Genomic DNA, 27363 nt, shown 5'->3' on the forward strand with positions numbered 1-27363 from the left:
ACTAGTAGTTTTCACTAGCTCCCCGATAGTTGAATTGATAGATTTTGCCTAAAGAGCAGCCGGTACGAACCAACTTGGAATAGGAAAAGAAAGAAGAACGTTATAAGAAACTAACGTAACGTAATCGCACACCTACTTGAGAAGTGGATATGATTAAAGTTAAAAATTGCACATGTTTTTTTCTTCTACTATCCTTCCATTCTACACTTTCTCGCTACACAATTACCATCCCAGTTTTTTGCCGGTCGGTGGCTGTCGCACATCCATGCACACACACACACTCACACTTACTTGCTAGTGGATGATTATTGTTTAACCCGATCGTATTTTAATTCCCATGTCCCAGGTTTTGTTGTTGTTGTCGTTGCTGTTAGGTGCTAGCGGTCTACTAAACACGTGGAGTTTTCGCTACCTTACCTGACCGAGTCGCCTGCCGTAGGCGTGCTTAAATGATGAAATGTATATGGCCGCCCGAAGCGTCGATCACTTCGAAAAGCAGGTGGTGGTTCGTGTTGGTGCGGATAGTTTGTGTAGGCTTTCTATCAATAAACTGTTTGATTTTGTTTTATTCCATCAAAGACAGTCCTGCCCTAGTAAGCATTGCTTTACAATTACTTTATCTACTACTAATTACACTAACGTTAGCTTTACACACACGCGCACCACTCTTCGGCGCGCTTTGGAGAGGGTGAACAGTAACGACTGTTTTGCTCAACGTTTGCTTTCTACTAACTGCTTTCTGCTACAACTACAAGGAAGACGACGATCTGTTGTGATTGTGGGTGAGGCGTTTATTGTGCATCCTCCCTACCGCTTCTTTACAATTATTACTAAGCGAAGGTACTGACAGCGTTCGGGTTCCTGTTTTCGGCGACGCATACTTAAGGCGAATAGAAACTTAAGACGTACCCTACCTAATCCCTCCGTCGTAAGTAGTAAGAGCATTTTGTTTATTTTGTTTTTGGAATAAATGTTTGAACGAAGAAACGAAGGGCTTCGGAGGGAAGAACTGCGCTGCTGCCAGTGAGCCCGAAGTGACAAGATGCGGGAAGGGTCGGGTACAACAAAACAAATATCTAAAAAATCAATAACAATAACACATCTTTCGCACCTTCCCGAATCTGCACTGGGTCACTCTTGAGCACTCTAGTTCTTCTTCTTCCGCAGTGTGACCTCACTATGAGCTTAATAGATGTGTGTGTGTTATCCTGTTCCTTTCGTTCGATAATTCTCTGTTATTGTAATAAAGGTGCAGCCAGCGAGCACACGCAACAGATCACCCTTTAACCAACTGTTCAAGAGTTAATCAATAAATAGCTAACTTAGTTTTGTAGCATACATTTGTTCTAGATATAAATTACATCCACCAACCTTTGATTGCCGTGATGCTCGTGATCGTGCACTAAACGCGCTATCGTGTTTGCGTACTGTCACGCCAAAACTCATCGACAGCAGTTAATAATTAATCAATCTTGCGTAACGCTCGCACCATTAGGCGAACAAACTCCAGCGTCCTCTAGAAAACCGTAAATCCAGAGGGGAAATAAATAAATTTTCGCTTGAGTGTCACCAGCAGTTATGCTGGCAGTGTTGCTGTCCATCACGAGCCGTCCACCCTTTGCTATATGTACACGCCCGGGACCTTGGCTGCCCTTGCTTCTCAACCGCCAAAATAGAGGAACAACCTCTGCTGGGCTCGCTCCTCCCAGCAAACTACATCACTAATCTCCTGAGGTACGAGTGTTTTGTTTTTGTTTCTTTGACACAGTGCTGCACAGTGCGCTTCCAGCCCCCTGCAAGAGAACCTCACCCAGCGTGGAACCACTCTATGCTGTCCTCTCACACGAACGGTACGAACGGTCGATGGAACCGATGCTGGCCTGCCGCATCCTGTTCCAGCTCCAGCTCCAGGTCCAGTTCCAGCTCGGTGGGAAGGCTGTGCCCATCGCCGTCGGTACGATAGGCGCCGGCAACGGTGCCACACTCGGACTCGCCGGAACGCCGTTTGCTCCTGCGCGAGCCCGACGAGTTTCTCGGCTGCACCGTCACCGTCTCCGATGGTCAATCGCGCCCGATCCGCTTGTGGATCTGCTGGTGCTTGATCAGGTGCGCCTTCTGCCGGAACGCTTTCGCGCAGACCTCGCACCGGAACGGTTTCTCCCCTGTGTGCGTCCGCAGGTGCACCTTGATGTTGCTCTTGTTCAGGAAGCCCCGGTTGCAGATGTTGCACCGGTGGACCGGTTTCTCCTTGCCGAGAAGCCCGCTGAGATCGTTCGCCGCCTGGAAGCTGAGCGCTGCGGCCTGCTGCGACTGAGCGTTGAGCTGATGCTGGTGCTGCTGTGGCTGTTGCTGGTGCTGCTGTTGGTGGTGTTGTTGTTGATGGTGTTGTTGTTGCTGCTGCTGCTGTTGATGATGTTGTTGCTGGTGCTGTTGCTGCTGCTGCTGCTGCTGTTGGGCGGATAGGCCACCGGTGGGCGTCGGTACGAGCGTGCTGCCCGGCTGCTTCGACTGCTGCTTGTGGGTTCGTCGCTTGCTTTTTGGTGTCGTCGGGGAGTTGCTGGCGCTCGAGGAGGACGTGGAGGTGGTGGTGGTGGTGTGGGGATAGTTGCCGAGCCCCAGCTCGGGACTGCACAGGCCGTCCGGTTTGCCGAGCGTCGATCCGATCGAGCCGAGCCCGAAGTGCGTGTGCCCGTTCTGATGGTGATGGTGCCCGGTCTGCTGCAGGTACCGGCCGTTGAGTATGAGATTGTCGGTGGAGGTCGAGACGACCGACCCGGGTGGACTAGTGGAGGTGGAGATGAGCTCGCCGCAGTAGGACGTCGAGCTGGGCGCTTCCAGCTTGATCGGCGGCCCGTGCTGCAGCCGGTTCTGGAGCAGCGGCATGTAGCCGTGCGTCAGCAGGCTCTGCAGGGTGGAGCTGGTACCGGTGGACGTGTGGACGGGCGAGTTCGGCAGGATCAGCTCGCTGAGCGAGTCCTGCTGCGTGACGATCAGCTTGCCCCCGTCCGGCACACCGTTGCAGGTGCCCTCGATCCACGCGTCCAGATCCATCCAGGAGTCGCGCGTGTCGTTGCCGTCCTCCTTCTCCACCTTGCTGCTCGGCACGGTCGTGTCGGCGATCGCCGACCCGATGATCGCCGCAATGTCCTCGATCGAGCTCATGTCGTACTCGGACAGCTCCTTCGTGTCGACGAATATCCGCGCGCCCGACACCGAGTCGGCCCCGTTCATGACGCAGCTGTCGGCGGGTGCGCTGTAGATTTTGGCACCGTCCAGCGAGCCGTCCGAGAACAGCTTCACGTCGGCCAGGCTGCACGTCTGCGAGCCCCCGTTGTCCGCACTCGTGCCGTCCGGGTTGAGCACCGAGTCGGGCAGGCAGGTGGACGTGGAGGACACGATGTTGTTGTCGCTGCCGGTCGAACCGACGCTGTTGCCGGTGCCGGGCGCTCCACCATTGCCGTTCGTGTTCCCACTGCTGCCACCGAGGTGGCCGTTCGTCCCGCTCGTGGCCGCATTCGCGTACGTGTTCTGCGTGTAGTTGTTGTTCTCTTCCGGCAAGCGCTGGGCAATCGCCGTGTAATGGTAGCCCGAGATCCCGTTGATCGACAGGTGGCCCGTGTTGAAGGAGGTAAAGGAGGGTAGCGGCTTCACGTCACCGCTGCCGAGACCGCCGCCCCCAATGTGCCCGTTCTGGTGGCCGTGGCCGTGGCCGTGTCCGTTCGCCCCGTTGCTCGTGATGGAGGCGGCCGAGTTGAGCAGCAGGTTCTCCAGCACGTCCATCGAGCTCTTCTGCGTTTCGCCATCGCTCGGCAGCGAGTCGAGTTCGGCCTCGAGCAGCAGCTTGTGACCGTCGAGCAGGTACTGATCGGAGACGCTGGTGGACTGGTTCCAGCACGGGCTCATTAGCAAACTTTCCACCTCGACCGAATCGTTCTGCGAGCTCATCTTGCAGTTGACCATGCTCTCGAGGTGCATGTGGGCTGGGCGGTGCAGGTGCTGGGCGTTGGTCGCGAACCGGGACGCCTCTCCGTTGTAGAGCAGCTCGCCCGTTGCTGACACCACTGCTGACGTGCCGGCTATCAAGAGCTTTTGAAGTTCTTCCAAGGGATGTTACTGTGTTTTTTGTTTGTTTTAAGTTAAATCAAACGCAATTACTGGACTGCGGCACTTATTGAGATGAAGGCGAGGCTGGCTCGCGCTAAAGGTGGCGTAGGTACCACACGGGTACCCGGGTAATGCTCAGTGCTCTGAGCTAGGCTCCGATCGTTGGCTCGCAAGCTATACTCCGTTGAAGATTCTCCGCCGATATCCGAAGCTGATCGTGCATGGTCCCGGCCTGAACGAAACGATACAAAACAGAAACAAAAACGAATCGCTTAGATTGAAGATGTGTTGAGGAGTACGCCAAAGTGCAGATTACATTACAATCTATCTTAAGAATATCCAAACTGTATCTAGATTACTTAATGCTCATGTTTAAATTGTGTTCTTAACTAACTAATGTAATGTAAAGCAAATGTAAATAATGTTATCTTTCATTAAATGATGGTGGTGCATCTATAAGCATTCTGAAACCCCCAATCAGTCACTGGGAACTCGGTGACTTCGGTGTCCCAATTCTCCCAATCAGTTGGTAATGTCTTGAAAAATGCTTGACAAATATGTAAACACATCTTTCCTTGTTTTACCAGCGCATTATTGAGCCCGTCCCTCTCCCGCCGGTCTCTACTGCAAAAGTTCAATGCTTTTGTTTGCCAAACGCATTAGAATATTCAAAACAACGGTCAAGAGACCGTGGTCCTGCTGTGCCATGTTGTGAGTGTGTCGATATGTTTTGATTGTCATTGATGCCGGTCAACTCAAACAAGCCGATTTTAGGTCGAGTACATAAAACCTTTCCTTTGCTAACCCGTCTCCCAAGGGATGAAGCGTCCCTAGATAGCGTACGGTTTTTTTGTCCGGGATGATGCGAGATGCGAAGCAACAGAATCGTTGCAGCTCATCTCCTTTCGCTCACAGTATTTTCTCAGACAAATCACCCATTTACCACCGCAAACAATGCAGCGGGAACGCGTGACGCATGACAGCAAATGAACGCCGAAAATAATGGAATATGGTAGGTGCCACAGCGTGTCGCATTGTCTGTAAAACGAATGCAAAACGCTGCGTCGAAACAGGTTCACCTGAGAGCTGTCAGTTGAGTGTTGAGCATTGGTTTTTGGGGGACCATCACCAGTAACGCATGTGCACACGAGTGCCTGTCGTTTGGATTTAGGTGTTTTAAGGGGTTGAGTTCACGCCGTCAGGCTGGTTCCCCCCCCCCGGGGGTGCCTCCAATAACCCAGAAAACGGATGTAGGTTTGTTGGATGATCTCCTTCCCCAGCCCGTGATCTATTTCCATAAGCACATTGCAACACGCCGTGCTAGATTCGGTCGCTTGGCTCTAACCCGGTTCCCGACCGACCGACCGAGGGGTTGCATGTGTCATTTTTTGCGTCCCCCCTCCATCTTCCCTTCCCTTTGTCTTGCTGGAGTGCGGTCAGGTAGTGCCTCGTTGGCGGTGCACGCGTGATGCGTTCAGCCGGAGGCTCATTTGCATGCGACACCAAAAGCGCAACTCGGTTTACAGACGCGCGCTCGCGCGCTACCGGGGTCGTTGAAGCGCAAGCTTGGAGTGTATGTTGTGTTTGCGTTCCGTTCCTCATTAATCGGGAAAGGGGAACCTCTTGGAGCTGGCAAAGCGGCCTGGTTTGGTGAAAGGCAGCAAGCGTCGTACGCTACATATGAATGGAAGACGATGAGGTGGCAGGCTGGTTTTTGGGCAGGGAAGCAACGGTCCACAGCAAACAGCCAGGCGGAGAGCAAATAAACAAAAGTAAACAAAACGGAGCTTCGGTGCGGTGCGATCTGTGAGTGATGAAGTGTCACCGTGCGCACGAAGCTGCTTGTCACCTGGTGGCCGGGCGATTTGTCTTGTCGGGTCGTGATGGATTGGGAATTTATTCGCGTGGATTTATTTGCCGAAGTCGAACGGCCCGCTTTTTTGTGCGTTATTTACACGGCAATTTGTCTTTCTGTTGTTCTGGATGAGCAAGCTGTTGTTGGGTATTGAAGCAGTGCTAAGCGTGGTGAAGGGATTTAATTAGGATCTTAAATCGTATGGATTGCATGAACATAAAATTGAAATATTCTAAAAAAAACTATATACATAATTCTTACTTTGTCATTAGGAAACCTTCATTGTTTGTTTCCCAACGCCCTTGGCAGTGTAATAATTGCAAAATTGTAACGCAAGCTTTCGCAAGCAGGATCCAATTCCAATTCCATTTCCATTGCCAAACACACGATAGCGAAAGTATATAGCGACGGAGCCGGATCGAAACAATCGTCCACTCGTCGACCGGCGGGAGGAAATGAAAATCGAAAACTGGCAGCAAATAATTACGAAAGTAATGCCGGCCAACGGCAGCCAGCGGACGCGGCAAAGAGCCAAGCTAACTCCGGTGGGCGTCTGGCAGACGTTCTAATGAGCAGGGATGGAAGAAAAATGGCACCCACGAAGTGGCAGTAAAAGCCCACCCGCCACAGACACCCTCCCTTTTTACAGCCGTGGTTCCTCTGCGCGTTTAAAGCCCAGCCGAGAAGTTGAAATAAAACAGCAATCATAAAACATCACCCAACACCCTCCCCCACCGGGGTGGAAGAATAGCACCGCGAGGAATATGCGAGCTGAGAAGTAAAGCAAAACGCAACGATGAAGCATACAAAAAAAAAATCACTCTTCCTATCATCCGACCCATGGCCCAATCATAAACATGCTGCTGCTGCTGTGGAATACGTCTGTGCAGAGCATTCCAGTAGGTATTATTACAGCTACAGACACACACACACACACACACTTCCCACCGAGAGTCTCGAGCCCACCGCATCCAGTCAACCAGCCAGATTGACCTATTTTCCACGTTCGGGTTTTTCCATTTGTTCGCCCGGTTCGTTCGGTTCGCTCGCTTCCCAGGGAAACATGGTCCGCGTCCCTCGCGCCATCTAGGGCTCCCGCGGGACCTGCGCCTGGGTGCGAGAGGGTTGCAGGCGGTTGGTGCTCTTTGCGCGAAAGCGTACCAAAATGGCCGGTGTAAAGGTGGAATGGGATGGAAAAATACGTCGTACAGAGCGAACGGTTCGGTGCAGGAAATGTGCCGACCGAATGCTGGCGCAACCCGCGTGAAAAGGGAACGGGAAAATTCGCTTTCAATACAAGCGATGCCATTTTGTGGGGAGGATTGAGGGTGTTTTTTTTTTTGCTTGCGTTGTTTTGTTGAGCCCACTACCATTTCCGACGATCATTGTGGGGCTATTGTGTGAGGTGTGTGCTGGAGAGCCCACTAGCCACCTGCATCAAAAGGGGGATTGAAAGAGCAAGTGTTGGAAGGGCGGGAAGAATATCATTCTTCAATGCGGTCACAGTACCACTTCAATGGCAGTGTGTATAATGTATGATGCTTTGTTTTAAGTCTGTAAACGTTAAAGTTGCAGTGTGTAAACAGAAAATTAAAACAAAATACAATTCTTTAATTTTGTTTTATTTGTTAAGCTCTTCGATCATCACGCCTAGAAATCAATGCCACATTTTATGTGCAACTACAAACACCGTCAAATAATATTCACCCATCGCTGGTTCGTCACTGTTGCCATCGTGCAAATCTTTTAGTCGTTTTCCTCCCTTGCGGTTCACAGCAACGGCTGTGTTTATGTGTGTCTGTGTGCAGTTTTGTATTTTCTTTTTTTTTCAAGCATCCTCATTCCTCCCGGTCCCCTCCCCCCAGCCCACAGTGGAGCGCACTTGAAAACCGGGTCTTCACGCACACAGCGATACGGCGCATGGGCGGCCCACCGCGAAGAAAGAGCGCAAAGCGGAGACGAAAGTAAACAACAACAACAAGAAATACCGTTATTCGCGAGACCTGCTAACACACTTCCGAGTACGCCGTTTGCAAGCAGCACGATCGAGCCGACCACAACCCCTATCCGAGCCACCCCATTCGGGGGTTGTTTGCGAGTGTATGTGTGCGAGAGAGAGAAAGAGAGAGAGAGAGAGAGAGAGAGAGCGAGGTAGAGAATGATGCGAGAGCGGACGAAGAAAATACTAAACCGAGTATACGAATGGGCGACGCAGCTTGGCTGAGGAAACAGAGAGCTATCTTTGCTGATCGCGTACAATCTTTGTCTCTTTTCGGCTTGCGGTTTGTTGCCTTTGCTTGGTACGGTTCGTCTTGCTGCTTCTATCGCTCAATTTCTCTACTTTAATGTGCCATTCGCATTCCGCAGTAAAAGGTTTCTGGTCTATCGACGAAACAGCCAGATGCTGCAGATGGTGAATTAAAACGCCTTAAAATGATCGGTAGAACGTGGCAGAAATGTTTGCTAAAAGTGTTTGTGGCATAATTGAACCTTGCTTACTTTGAACTTATTTTGCAAACTTTTACCATAGGTTTGCAAAGTTTTGTGCACGAAACTTCGCAACCCGTAACAACAAACACCTGTTTTAAAGGATTTGCTGTTGTTGCTTCCTACAAGTCGAATCATTCACAGACCCAGAGCGGAAGAAGTACGAATGCGAAGCACCTTGATTTCGTAGCCGGTGTGCGGTCGTACGATTTCCTCTTTACAATTCCTTCATGCTTTCTTCGCCCGAGGCATGTGCCCCGAGTGCCGCCGCCCTCGGATGATAATGATGCTAAATGATGTTGATGATGATGATGATGTGGTGGTGCTGGTGGTATGCTCTCGTTTGCCCCTATCCCATATGGCAACGTTGCTATGCAGGTTTTTGGGGTGGTGTGCTAATTGTTATGTTTATGGAGTATGTATCTTTTTTATTGTCTTTCTCATTCGCTCTCTCTCTCTCTCTCTCTCTCTCTCTCTCTCTCTGGCCAGTGTGAGCTATATTTATGTTACAATTTTCCTCTCCTTCCCTTTTCCATACCGTCATCCCCACACGGTCGCTGAGCATCAATCGCTCGCGATCGATTGGACTGCACACCGGCAAGCGCTCGCAGCAACAATGTGTGCACCAATAATTTTCTTAACGATGCTACGATGAAGGCATTGGCCGTAGCAGGTAGTAGGTTTCCAGGTGACTGTTGTTTTTTTTCGTATATTACTGGATCTCGACCAGAAACAATCGTCCGAAGGAAAATAGCTAAGGTTGTATGCTGCACAAATTTCTCATTTTATATGCCATTTGTATTACATTCTTGAAAAGTTTCTATTTTGAAGTCAGAAGTTAAACTAAGCTTACTGTCAATATTTTCTTCTAAAAGACACCTTTATAAATGTTTAGCAAGTACATATGAGATGCTTGGCTAACACACACACACACGTACACCGTATGGGCAATCTTTGATATACCGTATGGGAATGCATGTTTCCTTTCTTCTCCGGTGACATGGTATCGTTAACCTTTGTCGATAGGGGCCAACCCGACCTTTTGGGAAGGTACGTGGTGTTTCGGCATCGTGCATGTTTTTTTTTTGTTAATGTCACCACCGTACAGAAGAAGCGTCCAACTTAGTGGCTTCGTTTGCTCAATCACAGGTGAGAATGATAATGGGCTCGGTCGAGAAAAGGCGAACGGTTAACCACGAAACTCGTTTTGCTTGCGAGGGTCGCTATTTTTAATCTTACAGTCAAATACGGCCTAAAATGAGATGTGAAGAAATGGGTGTCGACGCTCATAAATATTCCACGATAAAGCTGGGCTGGGGAAAACCCCCACAGCGTGTGGCGCTACCAACATAAGATAGCTTAAATGTAGCTTTCTTTTACCTTACAGTTAGCGTCGTATGCAAATTAATTAGAAAAGTAGTTAGCAAGTTGCTGTATGTGTGTCGTATCTTGCAGCAAATATTGGTGAATTAAAATAAGAACAGCTATTCAATTAAAGCATCAGGAGATGATAGATATTTGTGACTGGTTAACAGATTTATTGCGCATATTATTTTAATAAGGAAGACAATCAGCAAAATTTTCTTTTCCTCAAATAAAATTTGGTTAATGAACTTGAAGCCTTTTGGATGACGCTTTAACAGCGATGGAATAAAACTCGTCGTATAAAAAGGCAAGCCTTTAACGTCTTGCTGAGTGTCACGCCATCATTTCACCCGTGCTGGATGATCGTCTTAAAATCCCATCGGCTAAGGCCAATGTCAAGTCCGAAATATATTAAAAGGTCAACATCGTTCTGACACGAACGGCACAAGAAACATAATCGATACATACCCTGTGGCCACACGGCGTGAGCGCACAGTCGAATGTGGGTCAGATTGCCGAATTGCCGAACCAGAAACGGGGCGGCTGCCATCATCGCAACAAACCGGGATACAGGCAGTGTTCGGCAAAACGGCAAGAACTTTAACCCCGCGGGCGGCGTTTGCCGTTGTTCGGTACTCGGTCGCAAATCGATCCCCGTTTCAGGGTGGGCAGAAAAGGCTCACAACGGAACAATGATTGGCGTGATCGTGAGAAGTTGAGGCAATGCGCAAATTCCGCACCGGCTTGTTGTTTGCAGTAAAAAAAAAAGAAGAAGAGAGAATGATAAAAAAGTAAGCTTGCACACACATCAAGGATCAGCCTGCGGCAGTGTTCGTTTTATCTTACAGACCCATTCCTTGTTCAGCACCATCCTTTTTCTGTGGGTTACCACTGAAGCAGCCAACAAACGGGCAATGACCAAGCGCAGCGTGCGTATCAGTTTTTCGATTCACACAAGCAAGCTAGCAAAATTAATCTTTTGGCAAAGCAAAAAAATAAACCGTCCTCGGCAGTGAAAAGAAAGAGCAAAGTTGCGCGCTTCTTATTCTCTCTTCTCAAAATGCTCCGAGGTGAAATGCCAGCTGAATCGGCAAGCATAGCGTTACGCTTCGCAGCAATCTTGTATGAGGTCAGAGCGAAGGTTCCTCTCTTGCTGTACCGTTGAAGTCTTTTGATATTGTTCATCGATGATGATTTATGAGCTTACAAATTCTTGCCTTTTTTTTGGGGTGATGTGGAAGAACAAAAACTTGCTTTGTAGAATGTTTTTGCATGTAAAAGAAGCGAAAGAATTTAGCTCATAAGTCATCGAAAAAAGCATGAATATTTATCAATGCAAAGTGCTCAAAAAACGCACGATTTGACGATGAATTGTGGGTTTTTTTGTATGAAAATATTTTCGATTGAAAATCAGCTAAAAAACGGAATTTTTCTCAATTCATGAATGAATTATTCGATTGCAGGACGTAACAATGAATGGACAGTACTGGATCTATGTTTTTGCACTGCCCATTTCATCACTTAAGGCCAACAGGGGTGTCATAAATCAAACGTTCACTAATTTGCTCATCACACTATTGCCACCGGACGCACGAAACGCACCGGACGCATGGCTCTACGCATGGCCGAACGGTCGCCGGTGCTACCCGAGACGTTTTAATTTATTAATGAAATGTTGCCCGAGAAATGTTGTACAATTTATAGCGATGCGTTCGCCTGAGGCGTCTGGTTTGGGTGTAAGCAGAGCGTGACCACCCGACGCTCTCCATTGCAAGTGCACTGCTTGACGGTGTACAGTTTGGGAGCACCCAAAGACACTGGCAGAGGATTCCGGTCCGCACTGTCCGCGTGGTACGACTCCTATGCGGGTCCGTTTAATAGCAAAGCTTATCCACTTGCTAAAAGCACCTCCAAAAACGGGTTCAAACGGCTACCGGACAGCGATGCTTACCAACCGGTTGCAATCTGCCCGCTAGCAACACGCAGGAATTTGTAGAAAAATGTACCACCCGTACCGCCGAAAGAACCTGTCACCCAGTTTCTAGCTTCTGGTGCTGGATTCATTAATCACTCCGGCAGTATGCAGCCCGCTGCAAGTCGGTTGCAGCCTTCCGTGACCTCGGGGATGGATTCATTTACTGCATTTAGCACCGAACCACTGCTCCCGTCCTGCCGGCTATCGAAAATGAGCTTCCCAGCCCCGGCACACAGCCCCGGTGCGTTCCTGCCAGCGACCCAAAACCCACCCGGGGGAAAGGGTAGGGCAAACGTGTGCCTGGCCTGGTGGCAGGATTTTTTCTTCTCACACCGCTCGTAATGGCGGCGCCCGGGTTTTGCTCGGGCTCGGGCCATTAAAAATTAATCAGAAGCGAAAACTAGATTCCCGTTTACATGAATCCCATCCAACTGTATGTGTGTGTGTGTGTTTGTGTGTGTGTGGTGAGTGTTGATTTTTCATGCTGCTCCGTTTGAACTGGGCTGATCTGAACTTAGCACTGTCATCATGTCTAACGATCGTTTGATGGATGATGTATCGTTCTATTGCTGCCGCTGCTACTGCCGCTGACAGCGAGGATCACGAATGTGGCAGCAACTGAGAGTGGGAAAGCACATCCCTGCACGAGCAGGATGCTTTGAGGAATGATTAATATTTCCAATGTTCCTTTTTTTCATCGCTCTAGATCGGTTGTTTCCGTTCCTCCCAAGGGTACGATTCTACGGTTGGAGTGGGCGTGAAAAGGCAAGAAGAATTGAATTGTATCCATTCTGTAGCTTTTGTAGTTGGAACGCGTGGGTAGGGTTAGCTTGGAGAAAAACTTAAATTTGTTTTTTTTATCTCCTCTTGCCCTCTAGAAAGGGTTACATAATTAGGATGGATTCGCTTGTTGAAGGGTAGAAAATTGAAATACATTTACAACGCGAGACAATTAAAGCTCCCAAGTTCCATTAAATGAAAATAATATGTGTTGGTTGTACCGGTTTTTTAAATACTGAACCAAATTGATGATGAATAGTATTTTTCGAATATGTTGTTTATTCTTGTACAATTCAATAACTACATGAGTTTCAAAATTTCAATACAAAGCTTATCCAGTAATGAAATTGATGAATTCTATTTTACTCCCTTTACGATTTCTGCACGATGCATCTTCACAATCTAAATAATGAATACCCAATGAGCTATGTTACTAATAACTATTGCATTATTGCATACCTGCAACGCAATAGCAACCAATACTGTTCGTTCCACTGTTCCGGTAAGACCTGCAGCGCAAGGACAAACTTACACTTGTACAATCCTTTGCCCCTTGTGCTTACTCAATACCAGGCAGCATAATTCGGCTCGACCATCAACTAACAAGCGCTGGCGGTGAGCTGACGAAATCACGCCACCGAAGCGCCCGCACACACGCGGGGCGTTCTAATGCGGTGCTAATTAATTTGCTTTGCTGATTAACCGTCACAACCGAGGGGGCCGCCTGCGTGACGCGCTGCCTTCCCCTGCTAACGGCAATTAGGGGCCGGGTGAAGACAAACGACCATTTCTTAGCGGTAATTGAACGGTGAAACAATATTTTGAAACACCGTGACGACGTGGCGTTGGTTGCACTGCCAGCGAATCGGATCGTTAGAACGTCCGCGCCGGAAAGCTGACCGACGGAATCTGTTCCCTAGCTCTGTGTGTGTGTGTGCGTGGTAGATGGGTGTAATCTAAGCTAATAAGAATATTTCGTGGTGACAAACTGTGCAGCAGGAAATGAGAAAATTGAGCAGAAGCAATACAGCGGTACTCGGTGACTTACGATGCGATGGATCGTGAGCCAGTGGTGAAACCAATTATTTGCGCACCACACCGCCACCGTGTGGTGTGGCGTTGGTGGGTTTGGTGGTGGTGCAACCGCGACGAACGAATCGCGTGCCCGTCATCGAGCTGCGTCATCGTCGCAAGCGTGCCGCAAGCGTTCCACACGCTTTTAGTCGTCCGCCACCGGTGGGGGCCTTGTTGCCGGAATAAGAGATTAAATTTTATTTTGGCAGCTGCAGCGACAACGCAACAAACGCACCAGCAAGCGAGAAAGAGAGCGAGAGACAAGCCCCAGTCTAACAGCATTCGGGTCTACGGGTGATTGAAATCGGTGAATTGCCATCGTCGCCACGATCGAAGGTTGGACATGGCTGGTGGTTTTGCGATCGTAAAAATCAGCGAACCATCATTACTAGCATATCTTCATTATTACTATCATTAGTATTATAACGCCTTATGGAGGCGCTAATGGTATTGGGTAGCTACGCCACCCGGGGTAGACAAGCCGTGGAGTAGCGCATTTGTCTACGGGTCAGCCTTTTGTCGTAGTTATTTTTTACCCAAGAAGAACGGTTAAACATGCTTTGGCCGTTGCATCTAAGCTTCAGTCAAAAGGTGTTAGCGCAGCGCATCCAAAAGGCCAAGCGGGCCAAACTGTAGGGTTGCGTACCGTTGCGTGGTGCTCATCCGCTAGCGATTAGCGTACGCGGAGGGCGTTCGCGCACGAGCAAAAGACGTGAGGGGGTTCGTCGCCGGAATCTTTTGTCGGTGCCGGCTCGGTGGACCTGGTTTCGGCAACAGCGGCGGTGGCGGAAAGCACCGCAGTGGAAACTATTTCGGTGCGGTCCGTTTCCGAAAGGGTTGGAAATTGCATCGAATTTAGAAGAACCGGCACCGCCCATCTCCTCTCCCTTACCCTTGCAGCGCGCTCTTTCTGGCCCGGGGTGGTTCATCGGCACCGCTCAAGGCACTGCAGAGCTAGCCTTGCGCACCGCTATTTATTAGCTTGTTTCGAGGGATCGTTACGATGCCGAATGTTTTCTGATTGAATTTGAGCGGATTCGGCTGTAAATTGCATCGCACGTTCGGCAGGTTCGACTGTGGTTGCAACCGCACCGGGCAAGCGGGGTGTATCGATGTCTTAAGGAAATAAAATCAAGATGAGGCAACACCGTCGAATTCTTCGGTTGGCCGCCCATTCATTTAATTAGCTCATCGACCAGCACCACCACCGCCACCATCGAAGGGCGGCCGGACCCGTTCGTTCGTTGCGTTCTTTCGCTGTGTTCAATAACGTTAAGCTGCAGTTTTGCTTTTTGGTCCGATGTATCTTGAAAAGAATGAATAATAATTATGGAACCGAAAAGTCGTTCCGAGCCTGTGCCTGTGCACGCTTTTGTGTTTGATAAATTCATTACAGCGATGACATGCAAACACCCTTGATGCATTTATTGGCGTGGTTAGGGTTTTAGAGGCCACCCGTTCATAGGCGCATCCATTTCGACATCGGCTTCCTATGGCACAATCAGCCGTATTGGCTCACTAACTAATGAAAATCAACACGCAACAATGGTTAAAAAAATGGCTCCAAACTTGGTGGCACTCTTGCCTCGGCTGGTGCATTTGAAATGAACGGGAAATGTAACTGTTCGATAGTATACGAAGGTAGTTACTGTTTGGCTCGTGCAATCAGTTGGTAGAGTAGGTTCGTATCCGTTAGCGAGACCAGAAAGGGATTTAAACAGTTTAAAAACAATGAAAATATAACGCCGTGCTTATTTAACTAAGATACGGCTGTAAGGTGAAAAATGCTAGAAGTTACAGCAAGATTTTGTACCATATTTGGTGAATCCCTTTAATCTTAAAGCATGAAGAATTATTTAAATCAAATTTTATACAAAAAACTGGGTTATCAATGCTATAAATAATGAAACAACCACATGCTTAGAGCGATAAAAAACTATACGAATCATGAAAAATTTCACCCAATCAACCTAGAAAACGTGTCCCATCATAAATAATGTACGCACTTGGCGCATCGCTCCCAGCCTCAATCAATGAAAAGCATAAGTTTAATAAATGCAGGGGAGAAAAGTGGAGAAAGAAAGAAAGAGAAGAAGAAAAAAACGCAACCAACACCGATGAACGCTGACCTCGAAACATTCCGGAGCCATTCAGCCAGCGAAGCCACCGAGGCCAAACCATCCGACCCTCATGGTCGATTATGAGGTCAAGTGTGCGCCGTGTGCCGCACGGCGTGCCTTATGCGCAGGTTCACATGCGCACCGACCTAATGAAATTATCAATCCTTCTCACACGGTGCTGCGCGGAGCACGGTGCTCGTTGCCAGCAATCCATCTGCAGCGCGCGGTGTAAAATGGTCCGGCCCCGAAAAGAAACGATTCTTCGCGTTGTGCGGAGCACCGTTTTCCAATGAAGAGTGCGCGGTGTGCTGCGCTCCTTCGAGTTTTGTTTCCGACGCTTTAATCGTCTGAAAACTGGATCTCGTACGTTTTGGGTAATGGAATGAAGAGCAGAGCGCCAGTGTGTCAGTAACGAGAGAAGTAAAGCGGCTACGAATCAATTACGAAAACGCGAACGTACAGCGTGTGTGCGTGTGTGTGCAATTTTGGAAAGAGCTGGCAAGTTGTCGGCAACATATGACATCTGTTGGTGTTTTACTTCGTATTTTGAAGCCAAGCTTAATAGTGACTGTTCCCTGTGAATTGCTGTCAGATTGGGTGCGCGCGGTCTGCCATTCACTGCACACTATTTCTTGTTAGAAAACTTGAATATTATATTTTTAAATCAAAACCTCTGCCTTGGAACACATTGCCACAAAAACCACCGAACGTCGACAATCTAACGGTATCAAGGCTTGGAACCACCGGCACAAGCACGATACACAGATTAAAATGTATAAAGCTTTACTCCGACGGTGTTTTCGGCTTCTTCTCCCTAAGGCGTTCAGTGCGACAGCTGAATCTCAAATGCTCGTTCAGAAGATGGATAAAACGAAGCGGCAGCGATTGTAGCGTTTTATCAATCCGTTTACCAAAAGACAATCAAAAAAGATTTCAATGCTGGTGTTAGGAAGGAACCCTTCAGCAAGTGGAGAATGATCTTACAGATGCGGATGTGGTTGAAACTTAACTCGAGTCGATTAAATGTAAACATGTTCGCTTTTCCTTCCCTTAAAATGTGCATTGTTTTTTTGGGGGGATTGACAGAACGATGAACAATGCCTGGCTTCAGCCGCTGGAAACGGCACCCACACTGTTTAATTCAATCCACCTTTTTGGGGAGGCTGGCTGGATTTAATTCGGGTTCATGCGTGGGTGCCTTACTGCTTGAGCAGCAGCAGAATTAATGTGCTGTATAAAAGCACTCTGGACAAATCCCAACAGAGACAGGGGACGAAATAAATAAATAAACAATATCCCAAAGCCAAGCGTCTGCGAAGATGCGGGAGTCCGAACGAAGCACACGAAAAAAAAACCGCGTGAAATGTAGTCCAGCCAACGATGCAGTTATGTTTAAATGTTCCATCTAACGGGGTTTGGTATTTTTCAACGCCACCGCTCGACCAAGGGCCACATGGTACCTGCCTCCCTTCGCCCCACGAACCAGCCAGCTGCTGTAAGCGCCGGTCCGGTGCGATACAGTTCGAAGCCGCTTGGCTTTGCGTCCCATTCTTAAACCCAGCCAGCGGCGCGCCGTAAGCGTTGCGCATTCGGGAAGCGTGGCAGACGGCGGTATGGTGCAAATGTGACTGGCAGCACGGGCGGCAAGCACGGGCACGCAAACCTGGTGGTAGCGTTTTTTGTTGTTTTTTTTCTTCTTCTGTGGTTGTTGCTTGTGGTTGTTTTTGTATTCCAACGGGCACTGCGCACACGCGGTCGGGCTATGCACGAGCGATTTTGAGGAAAATCAGAACAGAACCGAGGGCGGCCCAGCAGCCTGGGCCACCTTCAGCTAATTAGCGCGGTACCGGTGCTGCCGTGCCGCCGTCCAACGGGGTGTTCGATCCGTTGCAGGTGCATTGTTTACATAATAATGCAGTTAGTGCATAAATGTGGCCAGCGGAAGAAAGGAGAAAGAAAGGAAGAGGAATCGGTGGAGAAAATATCGTTAGTGCAGGCACAACCAATACGCCACACGATGAGCTCAATATGTTGAGGTATTTAAACTCCGTTTAAAGCGCAGCCATTTATCATACGCACGCGGTGGGCAGATAATAACATCATCGAACGGGATTAAACATATTTTATACGATACGATACTCTTCAGGGCGATGCATTGAATGAAAGGTTATTTCCTAAAGCTTTTTTCATTACACAGAATAGCTCATGCATTATGTTTTACGCAACCACTAATATCTTACGAATGTCACACGTTGCTCAAGGTGTTCTACTGGATCAGTTCAATCTCGTTCCATAAACAATATGCAAATGTCATGGAGTGATAAAAATCATGCTCATTTGTTGGCTATCATTGCGACACCTTCTCCGCTACGTTAAATTTGATTCAAATCGAGCTTAGTTCCCAAGTGCAACCCCCAAATGCTGCGTTCTTGCGTGCCATCGGATGCGCATGCGTTGGGGTCAAAGGCATTTTGACATATCGATACAGAAGTAACGGTGCATCGCACCAAATCAAACCTATCTCGGAGCCACCAGTCGAAAGGTTAGCCTCCCTCGGTAGGTGTCCGTTGTTGCTTCATAAAATCATTGATATGTACCGCAACCCCCTACACGTGCGGGAGTCATTCGGTGATCGTCGCGCGAACGACTAATCTAAAATTAGAAGCCTTATTTCCAATTCCGATCCGAAGTTCCGAGCCACACGGGGAACGGAATTGTGCTCACGGGCCGAATCCGTATCGGTCGTTGCGCCATTGACCGTAGCCATAGATAGGAGGTGCGTGGAGATCACACGCACTGCGTACCGTTCCGTTGCGACAGTTTTACGAAACCTTCGCTTCGAAAAGTCCACTTGGTGCAGCGGCACACGGCGTTGGCGTTATCTTCAACACCAACCAATCTGTCCCATCTCCTCCCATAATGGTCAATGTCAAGTCGCTGCAATGGTTGAAAAACACGTTGCCTGCCCTTTGGCAGATGCCGTGCGTATTGCGCATAAGAAACGCCGACCACGGGGTCCAGGTTTAAGGTCAATGCTAGAATCAGGAGGCTGAGGATGCACGTGTTGCGATGGGATTTTGGTTTCGGTTCAGCTGGGACAGGAACCCACGGACGGAAGGCTTTGCAGGCAGCAAGCGGGGGCGAGACGGAGATGATGCGTTCCATAATGCATCTGCCCCTGTATGCGGAACGCATCATGCATAAATTCATAAACGACCCAAAATCCCTTCCCGCGCCCAAAACCTGAAACACCGAACCGAATCGAATTGAAGATCGGCCAACCTTCGGCCAACCATCTGACGACCGCCGCGATGAGCCTCCGTTCCGCAGCCCGCTCCAGCCAGCCCATTCGCTCGCCCAACAAACGCATCGCCGTTAAGACATCCATTAAGTAGGCCCACTAATTTGCTCCGAAAAGCAAATTGAGACCCACCCGGGCGGTGTTGCGTAGCGTACGTGGTACGCATGTTTTTTTCTTCTTCTCTTTTCATTTTCGGAACCTCATCTTCAGCGATGAGCCAGGGCGGCCCCCGGCGTCCGGTACGGTACACGGTGGAAGCCGCGAAAGGGGTGAGAGGGTGGAATAATGGAGCACCGACCAAGGCAGGGTCACGGAATTGATCGCGATGCGTGAGCGATACCGAACGAAATGGACACCGAAGGCCGGCCCCGCCGGGTCTGAGTGCCGTTACTTTTTCACAGTCACTGACCATGATCATGATCGTCTCCGTGAGCCCGTGAGATGCTGGCTGCTTTAAAGAAGGGTAGTGCGAGGAGCGGGAGTTGTGGTCAGGTTGTAGAGCGTGTTCACAAACGAGGCTCTTACTGCGATGCAGCACGTTTGGGTGAAGCTTTTCTTCTTCTTCTTCTTGGAGAGCGCCAATGGTGACTCGCTTTTTTGGGGAGCAAATTTAGTTTGACCGAGAACGACCACCGTACACGAAGAACTTAAATGCGCGCGTAAGGCAGAAAACGGTCTGGTTGCTTTCTTTTGCTAGTTTAGATGAAGCCATACTCTCTACCTCCGTGGAACTAGATTATTAGAGGAGGTTTAATTTGATCAAAACTATTTGGATTCGTTTCCCCGTTTTAAACAATGGTGTCGCTTGGAGGGTTGATCACCCTCAAGGAGGGAACGACGACAACCTGATTCTCAGTCGCAGCGCACGCAACCAGAGTTCGAACAATTAGCGGCACTATTTTCTCTAATTATGTCTGTCAACCTGTGTGCCGTTTTCGTGTTTGGTTTTTCGGTCTAATTTGTACCACCGAGCAGCAGCAGCAGTAGCATGCCGTAACCCTCTGCGTCATGTTCTGCCGCGTCATGATGTATTCGTAGTCGTAAATTTTGTTTGATTCCGTAGACGGAGATTGAGCATGGCGACCATTTGTTGACACAATTGCATAAATTAATCATTTGCTTATTAGTGCGTTGGGTGGGAAAGCGCGCCAGAAAAGAATGTTTTTATGTACTATTAAAACGTGGAATATATTGCTGAGAAACAAGTTTTTTTTTTGTGCGAGTGTGTGTGTCTGTACGTCTTGATACTGATACTAATGATCGTGCTATCGATAAAGCAAGTTCCGTACTCCACGATCGCTTAACAGCGTATCATTGGCGCAGGGGGAAAAAAAGCACGGGACACGATTTTGCATCCGGGCAGCGCTCCCGCAAGACGCTGCCACAGTAATTGGAAGCCACAGAACCTCTCGGCTCCTTCTCCTTCGGTAGAGCGGAGAAATTTATTCACGCTCTGAATTTCGCTGAAGGCACCACGCGGTAAGTGTTGATGGTTTTATTGCGTGGTCAGTTCGGTTGCTTCCCGGATCCCGGGGAGAATCCGGCGCGCTTCATTCAGCGGGCGCAAGACGCAAGCGCATTGCCTGTTGGGGAAACCAGAGCCATCATGTTCGCCTCATGTGTAGGGCTCCCGTCGAACGGCGATCGTGTTTGTGTGCGGAATCGGGACGGAGCCGGTTTCGGCTTACGGACAGCATGAATGATTCAAGTTACCGATAAACGCTGCCTGCCACAGCGACTGCCGTCTGGCCCATTCTTGGCATGCTGGATGCTGGTTGCACAAAACGGTGCAAGCGGCCGGAAGGTAGCTACGGGGTGGCATGGGATGGAATTGCATCCGACGGGCGCAGACGATCGCCGTCGCTGATGACGATGGCGAGTCAGTGAAATGGAAAGTAGGTCATGCAGCCCGCGGGACCAGGATCTTGTTTTTGGACTTCAGGAAAAAGGTTCTTGCCGTATCGTTTCTGTTGTTGTGTCTTTTGTGTTTTTTTTATTGCCTTATTACTCTCATGCGTTTTCGTACATGCGCGCATGATTAGTGCTCTGCAGTGGGTCGTTTGGAAATGGTTTTAAATAATTGTTTTTAACGTTATTTTATTTCACTTCCTTATCAATCATTCCGGAGCACAAGTTGTGGCTCCGGTTTTAAATTTGAGTTTTTAAACTCGTGTTTTTGAAGGGGGGGAAGGAACACTTACCGCAGACGCGCATAATTGGCGCAATCCATAATGGTAGTTTTTCCTGTCTGGTGTGGGTAATGTATTTTTGGGTAATGCTTTTTTTGCACATCTGAACACTGAACGGGTCAATTTATCATCATTATTCGGGGCGTATAATTTTCGTGAAGTGGGACGTGCGTGGAAGGTTTTTTTTGGCAAACACAATTATGGGTGGTAGTTGCGCGTACCATTTCTTCGGTGGTTTGCTGTATGTATTAATAAGTGCAATGCAATTTTACTTCCAACGAATATCAACATCATCGAAGAATCCAGCTCAAATAGAGCACACGCATTTTTAAGCTTGCGATCGATAGACATGCAAATTGAATATAACTAATAATAACATTCGCATCAAATGATTTTTATGTTTCCAAGTGATTGGTTTACCACCGCGTGCTTATGCAAATCACACCTCACCGTACGCAGTGCGCTGTGCATTAACGAAACAAGTAAATCATCAAATATTCAGACGTCCCGAACCCGACGGCGCCGTGACTGTGAAACGCCGAGTTAGGTATTTAGGTCAACAAACTTTAAACTGTACGGACACGGAATGTCTTTCACCCGGTTCCATTTGTGACTCATTCGTGAAGTGGGTTTACTCATCGTGAGTGGAAGTATTTTCGGACCAAGCTACTACTACCGGTTACTAGGCAGCGAATGAACGATGACGCTGTGTATTTCTGGGTTGAGTTCAAGCGATCCAATCTTCTGTATATCTTTCCTCCAAGATCCGGAGGTTGTGCAATCAGAGAAGTGGGAAAATACAACCATACACTATGCGGTGGTTACTATCCTTTCCACGAATAGTGAACGATGCTTAGTCAAATGAGGGAATATCGGGTGACTCAGGTTCAATTTTTCCAAAAAAGTTGAAGAAAGCCGAATGAAGGAGTTCAAGGAGTTATGATTGGGTTTGTAGCAAGAACGGGAATTATTATATTAGACTCTGTACAGTTGTTAACCAGTATACTTTAACACCATGTAAGATTATGCAGTAGTGCTAGTGTAAGTTGTGTAAAAAATGAAAAGTAAGCCAACCTTTCACTAAGCGATTAAGTTCCAGCGGTGGAAGGATAACGCCCTCGGCATCCGTACGGAACGGTTTCGATCCATCCTCAACGAGAGGTGCAATACGTTACGCGTGCGAAACTGGGACCCATGGAAACAGGCGTGGAAATGGATGCATTAAAATTGACTTACAGGTCGGTTCTATCGATTATGCACAGCGATCATCCAATGCCGTGGCTAGCGAACAGTGGCCGCACGTGCTTACTTACTCTGTACTACGTGCACTCGATGGGGCGACGTGTAAAAGTATCTATTCACAAACTCACTGTTACAAGCATTTGCGCATGCACTACGCAGATGATGGACTGCACATTTGTGTGTGTATATGTTTTATATCGCCCGATGAGGCAGCTTTTTTTGGTTACGGCCAACTTGCATGTCCGGTGGAAACGGTGGAAGAAATTTGAGAATTCCCCAAAAGACGTAAAAGGGTCATATTTTTGGCGGTATGCTTGGAAAAGTTGTTAGCTACTGTTACATGGGATAGAATGGGAAATTAAATGTTAGTAGGACTAGAAACACTACCAAGGTAAAACAATGTTTACTGTTAAGCAACGATAAGTGTTAGAAGTATGAGACAACGAAAGATTTTATGTTATTAAAACTTTGAATCATGACATTGAGGCTCCTTGGCCACCAAAACGATGTTAGTAGCTTGCGCCCTAATGTACCTAGTAAGTTGGCAAAGCGTAAATAAGGGAAGCTAATGTCTAATAGATGAAATGATTTACAATAGAAACAGGACAAAGGTTGTACTCACGCAAATCGTTTTACGATAGACCGATGATAGAAGAGTTGGAAGAGAATATTTGCATAGGTAGATGGTATGTTTCGATCCGCTTTCACCCTTCCACACGGGCGGAGTGAATGTATCAAAAAAATAGTTATGCTCTGTACAGATTCAATCCAAAACAAGACGCTCCGACCAAGATCAAGAAGAAAGACAGCAAGATCGAATAGAAGTGGTGTGGTGGTTGTGATGTTGGTGGTATAGGAAGAAGGAAGCTTAGCGTCCTAGGCAGGATCAACTCTATCTTTGCGATCGTTCTTTTGAGGGAATTCCAAATTTCATTCCAACGCAGGGTGCACTATGTACAGACAGGAAGGGCACGGTGAGAATGAAGGGGGAAAAGGACGCGTGCTTCAGGACCACACAGAAGATCGGCGATGTTGTACTCGTAACACTTTGCTCGACGAACTACGGCTGCCCCGGGATCGTTTGCATCCCTTTGCACCTGCACACGAAAGCACTTGTACACACACACAGACACTCACGCACAGACAAATTAACACTCTTTGCTACAGCTTTCAATAGATCACTAAATGTGCACTAATTGGGCGTTTACTTGGTTGCAATTTTGTACTTCAATCGCTGGCCATATGTTTGGCGCACGTAATGTTGTGTATTGGTGGATAAATCCGTCAAACTTCACTGGTGCAAAGAAAGAGTAACGTTGATTTCACTGTATTCACTCACTTATTACAATGCACTGTGTGAACGATATAATCAATATTTCTATGACACTGTCACTAAATCATAGAGCGGTGGATAAAATATGAGCATTTTAAGAAAAAATATATTAAACACAATTATGTTTTTAAACACAACGATTATATTTTTAAATTTTTGGAAATATAACTACAATTTTGTTTAAAATTAGTAAAATAAATAAATAAATAAATGAAAGATTCAAACTATTCATATAACATATGAATGAGAAGAATCTATCATTCAGGACGAGGATGCTTCTACATTCCATTTATATCAACGATGCACTTGTTGTAATTAGCCACACTTTTACTTCCGCTTGTTTAAAAAAAAAATCAAATTTGGCGAAGCCTTATTCACACTTATTCTTATTCATTATTATGTTTGTTCGGTTATTGTTGCTGGTGTCAAATCAAAACCATCTACACACTGGACGGCTAAGAGACTGCGACAACTCGTGAGTAGTGAGCAACATGCTGGACAGCGTATTTTGTTTTCTTTTTTTTATCATAAAAACACCTTTATAAATTACACGCACACACATTTACAAAACATCACTTTATAAATAACCTGGTCAACATTACGCTGCACACTGAATTGAATGCACATTGACACACTTTTGAAGAAGTTACATTTTTTTCATTTGTTTGTTTGTTTGTTTGTTTATTTGTTTTAATCCACACGCTCACTTAGAACACTGTTGCGAGCGCGATTTATGGCACACGGAAGCCTGGTATGCAAAAATGATGCATGCATTTTTAGGGACCCATCGATCACAACACTCCTGCCAGCCGTCGCACCAGTACACGCGATCATGCTGCCGGACAGGCTGTCTCGGTTGCGCCGAACTTCCTCGTACACTTCCAGCACACGCACCAGCGACGTGGAATTCCAGCACGGAAAAGAAAACTATCCACAGCAACAACAACAACAACAACAACGGCAACGGCAAGAGACAGCAACAAATAAGCAACCAACTCCAAAGTGGGTCATCGTCACCAATGCTTTGGCACAGGGGGGGGGGGGCTTCGGGGGTACCGTACCGTCTTCTGGTGCGTGGTAAGTGGACACTACCGCACACCAACTAGCACCTCTGCAGGCCTGGTTACGTTCGTCGGAGAAGCGGGGAGGGGGGGATGCACCAGGTCGCTTCCCTATTGGACGTGCGCCTAATGTATGTTCTATTCACAGCAGCACGTTAAACAGTCACTCTCGTCCTCGGTAATGATTCTTCTGTATTTGTGTGTGTGTGTGTGTGTGTTTTTTTTCTTTCGTTAATTCACGATTTTCATTCGCTATCACTCACACTTACTACTGTCAATTATCATTGCAAGGTGTAATACTTTTTTTTGCTGTTGTTGTGAAACGTTCGTCACGATGTTTCAAAAAATGGTAATCATTTAAAGCATACAATTCACACTACCATTTGTCACTACTTTCTCCGTTTGCCAGTTGAGACACTGCCAGCGATCGATATACTACACGTCTGATTGTACGAGCACATGTTAACGTCGATTAAATTGTAGAACACTGTGGCCGGAAATGATTTCCGTTGCCTTATCATTACATCACCCGTGTATATGCACCTGTGCGTCACATGCTGTGTTTTGTAGCTGTAGATTCTTTGCGCACTTTATTTTCCGGCAAAAAGGCAACTATTTTTCCATTCCTGTTCACACACTGCAGATGTGGGTCACTGGGGTACTACGTCACACTTTCTTTCCCGGGAGCAACCGTAGATCATTCCCCGACTGGCTGCAATTCGCGATCACTGCTCAGCAGCGGAGATAGGTATGCTCCCACGCAAGGACTCTCCTCACCAAACCTTTGTGCACAGTTCCATTAGCAGGAAATTAGAAACAATCCCACACTACCCGGTACCGGTGTGTGCTTTCTTTGCAAACGCCCTAATGCAATCTTGGTTGCCAATCACTACAATTAAAAACCGATCACACCGGTACGCAAATTAACTCACTAATTGCACTGGAAGTCCTGCGAACAGCGGTGACGACGAAGACGACGACGGCAGCGACAGCACGCTGATGGCAGCGACACGATGACGATCACACGGTGGCGAAACCGTGCAGACGGTACCCAGAGCACGGGCACGGCAGACGCACCAAAAAAGCCAAAACCAAAATAATGCGCACGTGAACGGCACGGACGCAAACGCATGGGGCAACGATCGAAAACAAACTGGCATGCTCTGGCCACGGCCTGCCGAACTCCGTCCGGCTGGCCGCCTGCAGCAAGGGATGCTCGTCGCAGAGCCTCTCTTTCCTACCTGCGGCTCGCGACCCGTCTCGCTCTTGCGCCCGCCCTCAGCCCGAGGTAGAAGACCCAAAACGCACCACCAACCGTGAACTCCCGGCAGCCGAGGCTGCCGGTACCGGTGGCTTTCTTTCTCTTTTCCCCGCGCACCGTTTGTTGCAGCGTGGTGGAATGGAATGCACCGAGGGAAAACCTTCACGCCTGAAAGAGAGAAAGAGAGAGAGAGAGAGAGAGAGAGAGAGGGAGGAAGGAAAAAAAGCTCGGCACTGGTTGCGATCGGAATGTGCCATGGTTGCCGATCAGTCAGTCTTTCTCATTTCTCCGATCGAGCGCGATCGGTCGATTGCTGGTGCGTGAAAGCAGGAGAAAGAAGAAATGGTGCGAGCAGGAGCGCCTGAAGCAACACCATGCGAATGAGCGAGTCCGGCACATGTGGTGCGCGGCGAGCTTTGAACGCACGAAAGCTCCACGATCGCGAGCCGAAGAAATGGGGTCAACCGTGTGCGAGCGGGACCGTACGATCGCGACCGTACCGCGTGGACCCGCCTGCCATTGAAAGGGGGGAGGGGGGGAGGGTGCGCTTGAAGTTGGTTTGGTGGAGAGACTGGCTGGGATGGAAAATGGGGGAGAGTACGCGACCAAGCGCGATGTATGCGTGAGCGGAGAAATGGTCCACTGGGACAGCACCACGATGGAGGTGAGCGTGTGTGCGTTCGGGAGAAAATTTCTTTTTGCGGTTGTGTGCGCGAGCGATGTGGCTGCCTGCCTGGCTGGTCGCGGTGTCGTGTCATGTTCTTTTTCGTGCCGTTTTACTTTGTTTTTTTTTCTCTTCATTTGCTCCACTCATCGTCATCTATTGCCAGTTGTCGTGGTTGCTGTGCGGAGGGGTTTTAAGATAGTACTAGCCAGCTTTTGGCGTGGAGTTTTAACTGGTTATTTGATTACAAGATGCCAAATTATTGATTTTAAAAATTCGTTGTCAATGATTTAATATGCTGATATGATACCAGCATTTCAGCATGTGATGCTATAGGTCAGCATTTTAAGCATTTTTTTAATTTATTAAATAAAAATTGTTCCGAAATTAAAACAAATACTTTTATGTGAAGCTTGGCTGCTCGACAAAAACAAATGATTTTATTGTATGAATGTAAACAAGAAAAAATAAATTAATTAAATAAAACATCCGATTACAATACTGCCCATTTCTCGCCAGCCAAAGCCAGCCTCCTTCATCTGTAGTGTTGTG

General features: G+C 47.9%; 1 protein-coding gene across 4 annotated transcripts; it reads right to left on the minus strand.

The window, feature by feature from the left end:
* LOC120951034 (ichor) lies at window positions 1-26150 on the minus strand. Of its 4 annotated transcripts, none has more exons than XM_040369515.2 (5): window positions 25819-26150; window positions 23531-23884; window positions 22564-22725; window positions 22325-22435; window positions 1-4336 (listed from the first exon to the last, which is right to left on the minus strand). In XM_040369515.2, exon 5 carries the CDS (start codon window positions 3973-3975, stop codon window positions 2062-2064), a length of 1914 nt encoding a protein of 637 aa, XP_040225449.2. In that variant the 5' UTR covers window positions 3976-4336; window positions 22325-22435; window positions 22564-22725; window positions 23531-23884; window positions 25819-26150; the 3' UTR covers window positions 1-2061. The 4 variants fall into 4 exon arrangements, with proteins under 4 accessions (XP_040225449.2, XP_040225446.2, XP_040225445.2 ...); XM_040369512.2 differs by having other exon boundaries at window positions 23115-23884; XM_040369511.2 differs by having other exon boundaries at window positions 22564-22825; window positions 23115-23884.
* Window positions 26151-27363: the final 1213 nt, after the last annotated feature.

Source organism: Anopheles coluzzii, chromosome 2 (genome assembly GCF_943734685.1).
Source record: "Anopheles coluzzii chromosome 2, AcolN3, whole genome shotgun sequence".
In the NCBI taxonomy this organism is placed as follows: Eukaryota; Metazoa; Arthropoda; class Insecta; order Diptera; family Culicidae; genus Anopheles; species Anopheles coluzzii.